We start from the raw sequence: 16,685 nt of genomic DNA on the forward strand, positions 1-16,685 counted from the left end.
CTTCAGCTGCTTCTTAACACAGATGTTGAACTGTCACAAAGTGATGATGGAAGAGGCAGAGACACCAGACAGACCGGAGGGAAAAGTCAATTACTTTGGACTTATTTTCATTGTGACTCTGCATGCTGTGATTGCGCGGAGCTGCGTGTGATTGCAGACGTGTGGACGAGGCGTAACAATGAGGTAGATGCTGCGTGATTACAGCTGACAATCATGATAACAACCATGCAGGTTGAACTCTTGATTGTGGAGGAGAGGCATCCCTTCAACAGGCTTCCCATTTTCTTCATGTCCCCAGGACATGTTTGATGATATTGAGCAGGAACGACACTTAGGATCACACAGCAGACTCTCTCCTCGGCGGGCTGTCTGCTGCATTCCCCCTTGCTCTGGCGTTTCCCCCCTCTCATTCCCCCTTGCTCTGGCGTTTCCCCCTCTCATTCCCCCTTGCTCTGGCGTTTCCCCCCTCTCATTCCCCTTGCTCTGGCGTTTCCCCTCTCATTCCCCCTTGCTCTGGCGTTTCCCCCTTTCATTCCCCTGCTCTGGCGTTTCCCCCTCTCATTCCCCCTGCTCTGGCGTTTCCCCCTCTCATTCCCCCTGCTCTGGTGTTTTCCCTCTCATTCCCCCTTGCTCTGGCGTTTCCCCTCTCATCTCCCCCTTGCTCTGGCGTTTTCCCCTCTCATTCCCCCTTGCTCTGGCGTTTTCCCCCTCTCATTCCCCCTTGCTCTGGCGTTTCCCCCTCTCATTCCCCCTTGCTCTGGCATTTCCCCCTCTCATTCCCCCTTGCTCTGGCATTTCCCCCTCTCATTCCCCTTGCTCTGGCGTTTCCCCTCTCATTCCCCCTGCTCTGGTGTTTCCCTACCCCTCTCATTCCTTCCCCTTGCTCTGGCGTTTCCCCTTCTCATTCTCCCTGCTCTGGCGTTTTCCCCCTCTCATTCCCCTTGCTCTGGCGTTTCCCCCTCTCATTCCCCTTGCTCTGGCGTTCCCTCTTCCCTGCTCTGCTTCCCCCTCTCATTCCCACTGCTCTGGCGTTCCCCCCTCTCATTCCCCCTTGCTCTGGCGTTTCCCCCTCTCATTCCCCCTTGCTCTGGCGTTTTCCCCCTCTCATTCCCCCTTGCTCTGGCGTTCCCCCTCTCATTCCCCTTGCTCTGGCGTTTCCCCCTCTCATTCCCCATGCTCTGGCGTTTCCCCCTCTCATTCCCACTGCTCTGGCGTTTCCCCCTCTCATTCCCCTGCTCTGGCGTTTCCCCCTCTCATTCCCCTTGCTCTGGCGTTTCCCCTCTCATCCCCGCTCTGGCGTTTCCCCCTCTCATTCCCCATTACGGTTATTGCATCCCCTTCTACCATTGGAGTATTTGCTGTGTTTATGAGAGCTGGAAACACTGAGACTTACCCAGACAGGAAATGGGCTGGCAACCCAAAGAAAGGGAGCTAAAATAGGTCAAATGGTTCTGTAGCGCTGTAGATTATGTACAAAGGACTCATCCCACATCTAGCCCAGACGCTGTTGAGTTTGTCCGAGTTTCTCTCTTTGTGTAGAAACTTCTTGTAACTGGCAGCTGGACATTAGTTCTGATGCTGTGGCCTCTGTTTTCGGCCCATTAAGGCTGGCCTCCGTTATCTGGATCAGCTCGGCACCACTGCACAAAATCTCCATTAACAGTTTAGTGTGACTCTGCGCTCGTCCAAGAAATCCCAGTCAGACATCGGGCCTCTGCGGAAAAAAACTGTTTTATTGTTTAGTTTTTTGTTTGTTTTCTTACTTCCCTGAGTTACAAATTTGCTACAGATAATGTTCCCTAAACACAGCGTGGTCAGTTTGGCCCACGGCAGCTTGTTGTGGGCTTTCTAATCGAGTCCCGGTGGACCCGGTGGGGCGCCGCGGTCAAGGGCCTTTGATTCTGTTAATTGCTTCTCAGGATAGGTGGACGTGGGTGGGGTGCACAAACCGGAGGGAGAAGAAAAACTCTCCTTGATTCACAATGAAATGCACGCTTGTGTTGTTTCACAGCGTGTGCACGCACATGCTCGCACACACAGATACACACTCACAAACAGGCACACACTCAAACATACACACACACACATGGACTCACAAACATACATAGACAGATATACACAGAGACATGCACATAGATAGACACACACACACACATACACACACACACGCAAAAACACGTATACACACACACACAGACACAAACAGGCACACACACAGACAGACTCACAAGCGCACCCAGACTGCAGATGCACTCTCTTGCATTATAATTTCAGAAAGCCACCTTGAAGATGACTTTGACTTCTTTCTTAATTCTCTTCATCACTGACGTCACGGATCTCAGCTTTCTCTGCACCTTTGTTTCTTCTAACCTTTTTTAACCCGACGGTCTGATAAAATACACACATTTCTGAAAAAATATATAGAGCCACTTACTGGGGCTTAGAGTGGAGGCCGGGGCCCCTGGAGGTCATCATCCAGCCATAGAGCCACTAACTGGGGCGTAGAGTGGAGGCCGGGGCCCCTGGAGGTCATCATCCAGCCATAGAGCCACTAACTGGGGCGTAGAGTGGAGGCCGGGGCCCCTGGAGGTCATCATCCAGCCATAGAGCCACTAACTGGGGCGTAGAGTGGAGGCCGGGGCCCCTGGAGGTCATCATCCAGCCATAGAGCCACTAACTGGGGCGTAGAGTGGAGGCCGGGGCCCCTGGAGGTCATCATCCAGCCATAGAGCCACTAACTGGGGCTTAGAGTGGAGGCCGGGGCCGCTGGAGGTCATCATCCAGCCATAGAGCCACTAACTGGGGCTTAGAGTGGAGGCCGAGGGCCCTGGAGGTCATCACCCAGCCATAGAGCCACTAACTGGGGCTTAGAGTGGAGGCCGGGGCCCCTGGAGGTCATCACCCAGCCATAGAGCCACTAACTGGGGCGTAGAGTGGAGGCCGGGGCCCCTGGAGGTCATCATCCAGCCATAGAGCCACTAACTGGGGCTTAGAGTGGAGGCCGGGGCCGCTGGTGGTCAGGGTGTAGTAAACCTTACAACAGTCGGTCAAAGCACAAAATACTTGGCTCTTTTATTTTTTTTGCCATGTTTTTTTAGTCTTTGTGTTCCCCTGACAGCGCTCTGTAACGTAGTTTTGAAAACCCCTAGAACAAAACTCACTACTATTATTATAATATAATTATTATTTTTATTATTAATAATAATTAAGCAACCATGTCACGTCCAAATATTCAAAGCCACGGCAGCATTTTCTTTACAGCCGCAGCATTCCATTAAGTCAGACATTTCTCTATATGCTGTGCATCATTTCCTTTGATTCATCATAACAGGCGGTAAATGAAGCCTGCAGGATCCTCTTTACATACTGAGTAGCACGTCTGCCTGCTTGAACCATGTCCCGTAGTCCCCAGGAAGACTTTAACCCTTAACTGTGTATTTCGCTCATCCTATTTGTCCACTTCGTTAAACATGCACAGTCTATTTTTCTAGGAGAGATCTTTTCATCTTTTTGTCTCTCATGTCCCTGCACATATCGAGCAATAAGCATTTAACTTCCCGCGGACCGCCTGTGTGTGCCGACGGTAATCGATTGTTTTCCTCCCGAGACCCGGCTGCCTCCAGTCCAGCTGTGACCGGGCGTATTGCCGCAGAAGTGATTTACTATTGCATTATTTTATCAATATAATGCACAACGTTAGGCCTGCTCCGTGTGCTGCCACGACTGTGGCTTCCTGACAACTGCAGGAAATGACAAACCTGAACACCAGACGTTGTGTTTCTTATCTCGCATGTAGAGCTGCAGGATCACTTGCAGAGGAACACAACAGCAAAGAGTCTGTTTACTAAGGCGGTCCTCGACTAAAGAAAGTCTTACTTGACTGACACTTACATGATTTTGTCGAGAAATCGATTAGTTGGTGGTTAAGACTAGAAAAGCACATTATAAATGTAGTTAATTATCTGTAAAACTTAGTTTCTACACAATTAATCCTGCAAAAGCATCACTTTAAATCTTGTTTTCACCAGAAATGTGCTCATGAGTTTCTTGGAAATGAGGAATTAAGCTTGAATGAGCATAAAAAACGACTCATCAACTAAAGAAATCTTAGTGGACTAATACCAAAACCACAGATTATACTACCAATCGACTAAGAGGGGACGGGCCTACTGTTTACAGAAAAAGACAGCATTGGACATTTGTTTAAATGGTCCAAATATACCCATGTACACTTAGGTATCGATACCAACCGCTTATTTATACCGATACTACTCCTACTGTAATTTGGACAAGACTTGAATGATTCAAGGTATTTTATTTCTTAGTTTTTGCAACTTGTTGTGTCGATATATATATTGTTGATTAATTGCTACAGAGGTCTGGTAAAGCAACTGTTAACCATACAAGGTTAGTTTTATCTGGATGTTCTTTCCCAGTTTTGTGTACATGCGAGCGGACAGGAAGCTAGATGCTGTCATCAAAACAGGAAGGACGTGGTGAAGTAGTAAAGCCCGCCTCATGTACGATTTGATTGGCTGCCCGAGACACTGCAAAGTTGAGAGTATTTTACCTTTTTATGCGTGTCTAAACACTGCTGGAAAAAACGGTTCACAAGAAAGAAACTCACCCCGGGTTCATAATGCCCTTACATTCATGCATGGTGAACATCTCCATCCATCCATCTATCCATCCATCCATCCATCCATCCATCCATCTATCCATCTATCTATCCATCTATCTATCCATCTATCTATCCATCTATCTATCCATCTATCTATCCATCCATCCATCCATCTATCCATCTATCCATCTATCCATCTATCTATCTATCTATCTATCTATCTATCTATCTATCTCAGGGATATCATTAATCGATATTGGATCAATCCAACAAAGAACCAAATCAATTGGAGAACTTGATTATTTGTTGGTTTTTAATGCCTTTATTTAATAGGACAGATTGAGACAGGAGAGGGGGGGGGGATGCCATGCAGCAGAGGGCAACAGGTTGGAATTAAACCTGTGGCCGCTGCAGTGAGGACTGAGCCTTGGCACGTGGGACGGGTTCTTCCAGGCGAGCCAACAGGGCTCAGTTATTCAAACCCAGCCCTGGTTTCTAGCGACGTTTCTCAATGTGATGGGCCCCTTAGAAACATCCCAAACAATACTTCTGCTCGTTAGAAGTTGTTGTTCCATCCATCATCCATCTTCATCCATCTTCAGCCGCTTATCCGGTATTGGGTCTCGGGGGCAGCAGCTCCAGCAGGGGACCCCAAACTTCCCTTTCCCAGAGCCACATCAACCAGCTCCGACTGGGGGATCCCGAGGCGTTCCCAGGCCAGGTTGGAGATATAATCCCTCCACCTAGTCCTGGGTCTTCCCCGGGGCCTCCTCCCAGCTGGACGTCCCTCCACCTAGTCCTGGGTCTTCCCCGAGGCCTCCTCCCAGCTGGACATCCCTCCACCTAGTCCTGGGTCTTCCTCTCAGCTCTTCCCTTTGATCCAGTTTCATTTGGAACAATATTTTGGTACTAAGACCCTATTCAGGTTTTCTTGTGGACCATTTAAGAGCTGTTTATTGACACATGGTTCCCAATAAAACCTGTTATTAAATCTAAAGTGGACAGGGTGCAGGTTCTTCAAATGTCTCCTGAACTCAGCAGCTTCTTGTCTTTGTAACTGCGGAGGTTTTATTGTATCTTGTATCACAGGATGAGTATTACCTGGTGACCCCTAGTCCTTTATAACGATTACCAGGTGGTCTTGCCCTGGTCTAGTAAAGATCCCCCCGCAATAACCTGCCGTAGTCCACCGAACACTGAGTTCCTGATAATATCAGTCCTGGGAGTGCCTGAGGGAACTGAGACGACAGACAGACAGCAGCAGGCAGACAGACAGACAGAAGACAGGACAGACAGACAGACAGACAGACAGACAGACAGGACAGACGCAGACAGACAAGACAGACAGACAGACAGGACAGACAGACAGACAGACAGACAGACAGACAGACAGACAGACAGAAGCATAGACAGACAGCAATAGACAGACAGGCAAAGACAGACAGAAACAGACAGAAGACAGACACAGACAGACAGGCAAATAGCAGACAGGCAAATAGAAGACAGGCAAATAGAGAGACAGGCACAATAACACGACAGACAGGCAAATAGAGAGACAGACACACACACACACAGACAGGCAATAGAGAGACAGACAGACAAAAACACCACACACACAGACAGGCAAATAGAGAGACAGACACACACACACACAGACAGGCAAAAATAGAGAGACAGACACACACACACACAGACAGGCAAATAGAGAGACAGACACACACACACACAGACAGGCAAATAGAGAGACAGACACACACACACACAGACAGGCAAATAGAGAGACAGACACACACACACACGACAGGCAAATAGAGAGACAGACACACACACACACAGACAGGCAAATAGAGAGACAGACACACACACACACAGACAGGCAAATAGAGAGACAGACACACACACACACAGACAGGCAAATAGAGAGACAGACACACACACACACAGACAGGCAAATAGAGAGACAGACACACACACACACAGACAGGCAAATAGACAGACAGACACACACACACACAGACAGGCAAATAGACAGACAGACAGACGACAACAGCAGACAGGCAAATGAGACAGACAGACAGACAGACAGACAGGCAGACAGGCAAATAGACAGACAGACAGACAGACAGACAGGCAGACAGGCAAATAGAGAGACAGACAGACAGACAGACAGGCAGACAGGCAAATAGAGAGACAGACAGACAGACAGACAGACACACACACACACTAGCACACAGACACACACACACAGACCCCCTGCTCTGGTGTTATCCCCTCTCATTCCCCCTGCTCTTATCGTTCATAACGTCTCGTTGTCTAAGACTAAAGCTACTAACGTTACCGTGGCAGCTACCAGCAACAGGCTGAGTCCACACGCTGCCTCCAGTTGATGCCCAGTACACCAGAATCTTGAGGAGATATTTTGGTTTGGGCGCGTTGGTTATATACGGAGATTAGTTCTTCTACTGGAGATAAAAACACTCGTGTGCACCGAGATCACTTAAGGCTCAAAACCCCCATTTAAAAACAACAACAAAAAACAAAAAACTTAGCAATTTAAATGTTGCCTGAGAGAAAAACACACAACAGTTGCGGCTCCAGCTGATCTAATGTGCAGCTAATCTCAATATAAACAGCCTTTTTACTAGAAACTGTTTCTTGCCCACACATTTATACAGCAGTGTTTCTATCTCCTGATGTAGACTGATTGACTATAAAAGCACGCACGCACGCACGCACGCACGCACGCACGCACGCACCACACACACACACACACACACACACACACACACACACACACACACACACCACTATCTGATTGAGGCTGGTCTATACTCTTTCATTTGATTCCTTCTTTATTTTCCAGCTGCTTTGATTGATTTCTTTTCACTCTCTCCGCCGTCTTTAGTCCATCATTCTTCTCGCTCCCTCTCTCTCTCTCTTCTTTCTCGCTCTCTCTCTTTCTCGCTCTCTCTCTCTCTCCTCTCTTTTTCTCGTTTCTCTCTCTCTCTCTTTCTCTCGCTCTCTGTCGCTCGCTCGCTCGCTCGCTCCTCTCGCCCTCTCTCGCCTCTCTCTCTCTCGCTCTCTCTTCGCTTTCTCTCTTCTCGCTCCTCTCTTCGCTCTCGGCTCTCTCGCTCTTCGCTCTCGCTTTCTCGCTCTCGTCCCTCGCTCTCTCGCTCGCTCTCGCTCTCTCTCGCTCGCTCTCTCTCGCCCTCTCGCTCTCTCTCGCTCCTCGCTCTCTCTCTCGCTTCTTCTCCTCTCCGCTTCTCGCTCTCTCTCGCTCTCTCTCTCGCTCTCTCTCTGCTCTCTCTCTCTGCTCTCTGCCTCTCCTCGCTTCTCGCTCTCTCGCTCTCTCTCTCGCTCTCTCTCGCTCTCTCGCTCTCTCTCTCGCTCTGCTCTTCTCGCTCTCTCTCTCGCTCTTCTCGCTCCTCTCTCTCTCGCTCTCCTCTCTCTCGCTCTCTCGCTCTCTCTCTCTCGCTCTCTCTGCTCTCTCGCTCTCTCTCTCTCTCCTCGCTCTCTCGCTCTCTCTCGCTCTCCTCCTCGCTTCTCCTCCTCTCTCGCTCTCTGCTCTCCTTCTCTCGCTCTCTCTCTCGCTCTCCTCTCTCTCCTCTCCTCTCGCTCTCTCTCTCTCGCTCTCTCTCGCTCTCTGCTCTCTCTCTCGCTTTCTCGCTCTCTCGCTCTCTCTCTCTCGCTCTCTCGCTCTCTCTCGTCTCGCTCTTCCGCTCGTCTCTCTCTCTCGCTTCTCTCCTCTCTCGCTCTCTCTCTCTCGCTCTCTCATCGCTCGCTTCTCTCGCTCTCTCTCCTCTCCTCTCGCTCTTCTCCTCGCTCTCCCCTCTCTCTCTCTCGCTCTCTCCTCGCTCTCTCGCTCTGCTCCTCTCGTCTCTCTCTCTCGCTCTAGCTTCTCTCTTCTCTGCTTCTCGCTCTCCCTCTCTCGCTCTCTCTCGCTTCCTCTCATCGCTCTCTCTTGCTTCTCGCTCTCCCGCCTCTCTCGCTCTCTCTCCTCGCTCTCGCTCTCTTCTTGCTCCGCCTCTCTCTCTCGTCTCTCTCTCTCTCCATTCTCTCTCACATCTTGAAGCTTTCTCTTTCTGTTTTTCCTCTCCCTCTATGTATTCTGTCTCTTCAGATTCTTGCTGTGTGATATGAAACATTGATTCTCGTCTTGTTGTCATTCAGCTTCTTCAGGGTGTATTTTCTTTGTGACGAATTGAATCAGAGTTGTTTTTCACTCCTTTCAACTTGATTTCAGGATTTTGTTAATGTTTGGACACGTTAACACAGCAGCGATTTACTTTACTTACTTTTTCAACTTTTTTATTTTTTCTTTACCACTCATTGTCCAACTGCTTCCGTTTTCTTTTCTTACTGCTTAACCCTCATGTTGTCCTCATGTTGTCGTCATGTTGTCTTTAATGTTGTCCTCATGTTGTCCTCATGTTGTCCCCATGTTGTCCCCATGTTGTCCCCATGTTGCCCTCATGTTGTCTTCCTGTTGTCTTCCTGTTGTCCCCATGTTGTCCCCATGTTGTCCTCATGTTGCCCTCATGTTGCCCTCATGTTGTCCTCCTGTTGTCCTCATGTTGTCCTCATGTTGTCCTATATCAATGTTGTTTTTAATTCCCCAAAATAACATGATTTATTCCAACGCTCTTTGCCAAGTACAAATCTCTACTTTCAATAATTTTGGGTCTTATTCAATTTTATAACATTTAAAAACAAATTGAAGTGTTGTTGAAATAGTGTTGAGTAAAAGTTGACATATTCCAGTCTGTGATTATCATCAACATCCATTCCTTTAATTTTAGTCACAATAATTCCTAATTTCTGCTTTTCTAACTCCAACATTAGGTATAATTTCCTATAAATGAGGTTTATTGACCATAAATTCCAAAAATAACTGTAAAACTAAAGTTAATAAGTTAGTGTTACGTAGTGTTAAACGTCAAAGTGACAAACAAGGGAAAAAAGCGTCAAAAGTGTTGAAAAAAGGGACAAAAACATAAGAAAAAGTTAAAAAACATCGATGAAAAGCGTCAACAAACGAGGGTTTAAGAAATGATGCGAGCATGTCTCTTAGCTTCTTTTGTCTGTGCAGGGTTTTAGAAAAATCTTTGATATAAACAGTTTCTCTTTTCATAACGCTTACAGTCTGGTTTCTTTTTTCTCTGGATATCCGTTCTAACCCGTCTGTCTGTCTGTGTGTCCTCGTTCCGACAGGGCGGGGCACCCCAGCACACCTTCGGGGTCGGTGAGCCAGGACGGCGAGGAGAACCCGGCGGCGTTGGCCGAGAGCTGCTTCCGAGAGCTGCTGGGCCGGGCCGCCTACGGCAACATGAACAACGCCGTCCGACCCGTGCTGGTGTAAGTACCTCAACGCTAGAGAAACTCCAAACACTAGAGGAACCCCAAACACTAGAGGAACCCCAAACACTAGAGGAACCCCAAACACTAGAGGAACCCCAAACACTAGAGGAACCCCAAACACTAGAGGAACCCCAAACACTAGAGAAACCCCAAACACTAGAGAAACCCCAAACACTAGAGGAACCCCAAACACGAGAGAAACCCCAAACACGAGAGAAACCCCAAACACGAGAGAAACCCCAAACACTAGAGGAACCCCAAACACTAGAGGAACCCCAAACACTAGAGAAACTCCAAACACGAGAGAAACCCCAAACACTAGAGGAACCCCAAACACTAGAGGAACCCCAAACACTAGAGAAACTCCAAACACTAGAGGAACTCCAAACACGAGAGAAACCCCAAATACTAGAGGAACTCCAAACACTAGAGAAACTCCAAACACTAGAGGAACCCCAAACACTAGAGGAACCCCAAACGCGAGAGGAACCCCAAACGCGAGAGGAACCCCAAACGCGAGAGGAACCCCAAACGAACCCCAAACGCGAGAGGAACCCCAAACGCGAGAGGAACCCCAAACGCGAGAGGAACCCCAAACGCGAGAGGAACCCCAAACGCGAGAGGAACCCCAAACGCGAGAGGAACCCCAAACACTAGAGGAACCCCAAACGCGAGAGGAACCCCAAACACAAGTTTACCTAAATGGTTCTGTGACAAAGGAGAGAGGGTCCGATACCATTCCTCGCTTCCCGATACGGATTCAGATACCTGAAGTTGCGTATCAGCCAATACCAGTGTGTCGTATATGTGGTGTTTTAATAGCTGTGTACTAACATCCCTGTATGGGTGTGATACGGTTTCTTTCTTTGTTGTTGGTCTGGCTCAGGTTAAAGGACAAATTCTCTGGGATATGTTTTCATGCTAATCACGTGTGACCAGGTGTACCCCTAATTAGCTCATAATGCTAGTCGTCGGGACACGCGAAAGTAAAATGAAATTGCTATATATATATATATATATATATATATTTATTATAACGAGGCTCAAAATTGCACCACACTTCCACGGTAGCATATTGAGGGTCCCTACATGTAAACTGAAGTATTGAGAACCAGAGCCCGACCGATAAAGGATTTTTAAGGCAGATACTAATATTTGGTTATTTAAAAATCCGATATTCCAATACATCAGCCGATTTTATGTATATATATATATATAGAAAAATCCATAAATGCGTAACAATACATATACAGTTTTCTCTGACTTTAGTTATTTGTATTTATTTACGAGTTCTCACTAAAATAATATGATAATTTGTTTCATTGTCACATAGAACATCAAAATATATTAAAGTTCTGATAAATAAAATATGTAAAAATACAAACTTAAGTCCTTTTGAAGAAAAACACAATAACAAAAAATAATCAGTGTTGCCAATAGGGACGTTGTAGAGCGTCCTCTGGAGGACAGACTATGCAACGCCATCACTAACAGGGACGTTGTAGAGCATCCTCTGGTGGACAGACTATGCAACGCCATCACTAACAGGGACGTTGTAGAGCGTCCTCTGGAGGACAGACTATGCAACGCCATCACTAACAGGGACGTTGTAGAGCGTCCTCTGGTGGACAGACTATGCAACGCCATCACTAACAGGGGACGTTGTAGAGCGTCCTCTGGTGGACAGACTATGCAACACCATCACTAACAGGGACGTTGTAGAGTGTCCTCTGGTGGACAGACTATGCAACGCCATCACTAACAGGGACGTTGTACAGCGTCCTCTGGTGGACAGACTATGCAACGCCATCACTAACAGGGACGTTGTAGAGCGTCCTCTGGTGGACAGACTATGCAACGCCATCACTAACAGGGACGTTGTAGAGCGTCCTCTGGGGGACAGACTATGCAACGCCATCACTAACAGGGACGTTGTAGAGCGTCCTCTGGTGGACAGACTATGCAACGCCATCACTAACAGGTACGCTGTAGAGCGTCCTCTGGTGGACAGACTATGCAACACCATCACTAACGGGGACGTTGTAGAGCGTCCTCTGGTGGACAGACTATGCAACGCCATCACTAACAGGGACGTTGTAGAGCGTCCTCTGGTGGACAGACTATGCAACGCCATCACTAACAGGGACGTTGTAGAGCGTCCTCTGGTGGACAGACTATGCAACGCCATCACTAACAGGGACGTTGTAGAGCGTCCTCTGGTGGACAGACTATGCAACGCCATCACTAACGGGGACGTTGTAGAGCGTCCTCTGGTGGACAGACTATGCAACGCCATCACTAACAGGGACGTTGTAGAGCGTCCTCTGGTGGACAGACTATGCAACGCCATCACTAACAGGGACGTGGTAGAGCGTCCTCTGGTGGACAGACTATGCAACGCCATCACCAACAGGGACGTTGTAGAGCGTCCTCTGGTGGACAGACTATGCAACGCCATCACTAACAGGGACGTTGTAGAGCGTCCTCTGGTGGACAGACTATGCAACGCCATCACTAACAGGGACGTTGTAGAGCGTCCTCTGGTGGACAGACTATGCAACGCCATCACTAACAGGGACGTGGTAGAGCGTCCTCTGGTGGACAGACTATGCAACGCCATCACTAACAGGGACGTGGTAGAGCGTCCTCTGGTGGACAGACTATGCAACGCCATCACTAACAGGGACGTTGTAGAGCGTCCTCTGGTGGACAGACTATGCAACGCCATCACTAACAGGGACGTTGTAGAGCGTCCTCTGGTGGACAGACTATGCAACGCCATCACTAACAGGGACGTTGTAGAGCGTCCTCTGGTGGACAGACTATGCAACGCCATCACTAACAGACTCTGATGTATTGTCCTTGGGGTTGGGAACAGGAGGGTTCCCCAAACGGAGACAAAGTACGGATTGTGGACTGGTAGCTGGAGACGTGTCAGTTCACCTGATTGAAGCGGTCCCCTGAACACTCTGAAAAAAAGATCTTTTATTTTATTTTGAGTGTGTTGTTTGTGTCAGAGCATTAGGGTGTCGGTTGGCTTCTTCCCGTTGTTTCATTTCCTGTAGTTGGCCGGGATGGTAGAGGCACAAAGATCCTCCTCCTCCTCCTCCCCTCCTCCTCCTCCCTCCTCCTCTCCTCCTCCACTGTGCAGCGTATCCATTCATAACCTGCATTTATTATACATGACAGCCGGAGAGGTGACAGGACAGTATAAGACACAGACACACACACGACACACACACCACACACACACACACACACACACACACACACACACACACACACACACACACACAACACACACACAGACACACACAGACAGACTTTGTTCATTCACTTACATTAATTTTGACACATACACACATACACACAGACAGACACACACACACACACACACACACACACACACACACACACACACACACACACACACACACACAGACTTATAAACACACCACACACACAGACTTATAAACACACCTCCAGGCAGACACACACAGAAAAATACTTACCTTGTTTATCCACTTACGTTAATTTTCACACACACACACACACACACACACACACAGACAGACATATATATATACTTGCCCTTTTGTCTTTTTCCACCTACATTAATTTTGTCACACACACACACACACACACACACACACACACACACACACACACACACACACACAGAGGACACAGACAGACACGGACATATAAACACACTCCCAGACGGGCACACACTCACACAAAAACATACCTGCTCTTTTTCTTCTTCCACTTACGTTCATTCACACACACACACACACACACACACACACACACACACACACTCTCTTTCCCGCCACACAGAGGAAAATGAATTAAGTTCTCTTATCACGCATGCAGCTGCCCTGTAAGTGCAGCACGCCAGCGACCGCCCCTCGGCCTCCTGGGATCTGAGCGTCCCCGTCGCTGCTCCCATTGGTCGCTCTGCCCCGACACCCCGACACGCTTTGCATAAATTGCCCAATTACCGAGTCGGCGGCGGAGCCCCGCTGAGATTTCCCGTGTCACTGTGTGTTTCTGCTCCGCTGAGCCTCTCAGCCGGCAGCCTCGGGGGGGACGGGTTCACGCACATATTTAAATTAATGGCTTTTTCTGTCGTCGTTGGGTTTTTTTTAAACTTGGTTTATTGAGGGTTTTTTTTTCCCACAACAGAACAAATACATACAGAAACACTCAGAACATGGAGAAGTAGATAAAAAAAAAATAAAAAAATAAATGACTCTTTTCTGGTCAAACTGACCCGTTTCCAATTTCTTTTCATCAGAAATATGGATTTCTTTCAACCATATTGTCCAAAATTAGCATGGATGATTTCATAAGTTCTTCAGGTGACACATTAATGATTACTTTCAATGAATTTTTCGGGTGTTTTATTTAATCTTATTGTATTTTAATTCTTTTTTTTTTTAATGGTTTCCAACCAGTATCCGGACTAAACTTTGACATCTACCCATCTGAGATCCACTCATCGTCCTCTGATCTTAACTAGTAGTCAAAATAATTCATAATTTCTGCCTTTTTAACCGTATATAATTTGATATAAATGAGTTTGTTGAACCTGTTATTAAACCAGCTCAATTTTTTTTTTTTTTAAAGCGCCAAAAGCTGGAAAAAGTGAGAAATAAATCAGAAAAAGCGACAAAAAACATTGGAAAAGCACAAAGAAAATGTTCATTTTCAATGTTGACCTAGAAGGACAAGTTCAAGGTCAATGGGACGACCACACCAGGGTTAAACTGACACAAATTACCCCATGACCCCCCGTAATACCCCCATCTGATAGGATTTTAGCTTTTAGATGTTTTATTACAGATAGTGTCTTTCACCCTCGTGTCAACACTTTTGTTGACGCTTTTTAATAAATGTTTTTAACCTTGTCTTACGTTTTTGTCCCTTTTTCCAACACATTTTTCAATGTTTGTCACGTTTTTGGACGTTTAACACTACCTAACCTACCAACCTGTTAACTTTAAGTTTTTCAGTTATTTTTGGGAATTTATGGTCAATAAACCTCATTTATTAGGAAATTATACCTAATGCTTGAGTTAGAAAAGCAGAAATTAGGAATTATTGAGACTAAAATTAAAGGAATGGATGTTGATGGATAATCACAGACTGGAATATGTCAACTTTTACTCAACACTATTTCAACAACACTTTCATTTCTTTTATCCAAATGTTATAAAATTGAATAAGACGCCCCAAAATTAATGAAAGTAGAGATTTGCCAAAGAGCGTTGGGTGGAATCAATCATGTTACCCTGTGTAATTAAAAAGAACATTGATATAGGACAACATGAGGACAACATGAGGACAACATGAGGGTTAACTAGAAGGTCTACATCTGAAGGGATCCTTTCCGTAATGTTGTCCGACACTTAAATTAATAATCTGAGTCTGTCAAGGGCAACAAAACCTTAAGTGGATGGAAATCGACGATGGACATTTGCCCCCTAGGGTTATAGTGTTGCTTGTTTTGGTGGTTGCCGACTTGCCTGAAGCTGGACCAGTTCCACGGCTTGTTGTCACTTAGTCACTTAGACACGAAACACATTGGGAGATAAGATCCAGGTTGAAATTGCGCAAGTTACCATAGTCATCCAGCCCCTCGCAAATTTTGATCCGGCCCGCATATCAATTTTTTCTCCATAGCAACCATTCTCTGTACTTTTGTCGTACCATTCGACTTCCAGGCTTTTTTTTGTAGCTGGATACGTCATTTGTTGCGTCTCAGAACAAATTTGGCTAACGTTGCGATAGTGAGATGGTTGCTTGTGATGATTCGTCGAAAACTCGTTTATTTCTCTGATTGAGGCTTTGTCACCAGCCTCTGGAGACTCCACCAGCTGACTTCCTATTGGCTGTAGAAAAAGGAGACGTCTCTTACGTCCTAAAACCAGCCTCTGGAGACTCCACCAGCTGACTTCCTATTGGCTGTAGAAACAGGAGACGTCTCTTACGTCCTAAAACCAGCCTCTGGAGACTCCACCAGCTGATTCTCTATTGGCTGTAGAAACAGAAGACGTCTCTTACGTCCTAAAACCAGCCTCTGGAAACTCCACCAGCTGACTTTTCTATTGGCTGTTGAAACAGGAGACGCCTCATCTGTCCTAAAACCAGCCTCTGGAGACTCCACCAGCTGACTTCTCTATTGGCTGTAGAAACCGGAGACATCTCTTACGTCCTAAAACCAGCCTCTGGAGACTGCACCAGCTGACTTCCTATTGGCTGTAGAAAAAGGAGACGTCTCTTACGTCCTAAAACCAGCCTCTGGAGACTGCACCAGCTGAGTCGTAGCGTCACCATCAGCTGGTTTGAGTTGAGCTGAGGGTTTTTACTGTTGCTTCTCTGAGACTTCTGAGTTGAAAATAAGTGGAGCTGCAGAAACGGTAACCAACTGTTGCTTGCTAATTCAATCTGGGAGCGAGCCTCTTAATGCTTCCATTAACAATTAATTACATAATGATATTACTGCGACTGCTTGACATGTGTAGGGCCTCCTCAAGAACCGAGCTGCATTTAATCAGTTTTCCTCTCTTCAATTTACTTTTTGCCTTTTGAGCTTTTCAGTTAATTTCTTGGCAGCTCTGCTTCTTAATTTTTCTATTTTCTCCTTTTCTCCTTCCTGCAAACAGACCTTAAGCAAACCTCACAATAATAGCAGTTTTTT

General features: G+C 46.9%; 1 protein-coding gene across 1 annotated transcript in view; it reads left to right on the forward strand.

Moving 5' to 3' along the window:
• The window catches only part of efr3a (EFR3 homolog A (S. cerevisiae)), a 77,932-nt gene that overhangs the window by 22,187 nt on the left and 39,060 nt on the right, over positions 1-16,685 (forward strand). Inside the window, 1 exon segment of the mRNA XM_032531884.1 lies at positions 9,833-9,976. Coding sequence (XP_032387775.1) covers positions 9,833-9,976 — 144 coding nt within the window.

Source organism: Etheostoma spectabile, chromosome 12, assembly GCF_008692095.1.
Source record: "Etheostoma spectabile isolate EspeVRDwgs_2016 chromosome 12, UIUC_Espe_1.0, whole genome shotgun sequence".
Lineage (NCBI taxonomy): Eukaryota > Metazoa > Chordata > Actinopteri > Perciformes > Percidae > Etheostoma > Etheostoma spectabile.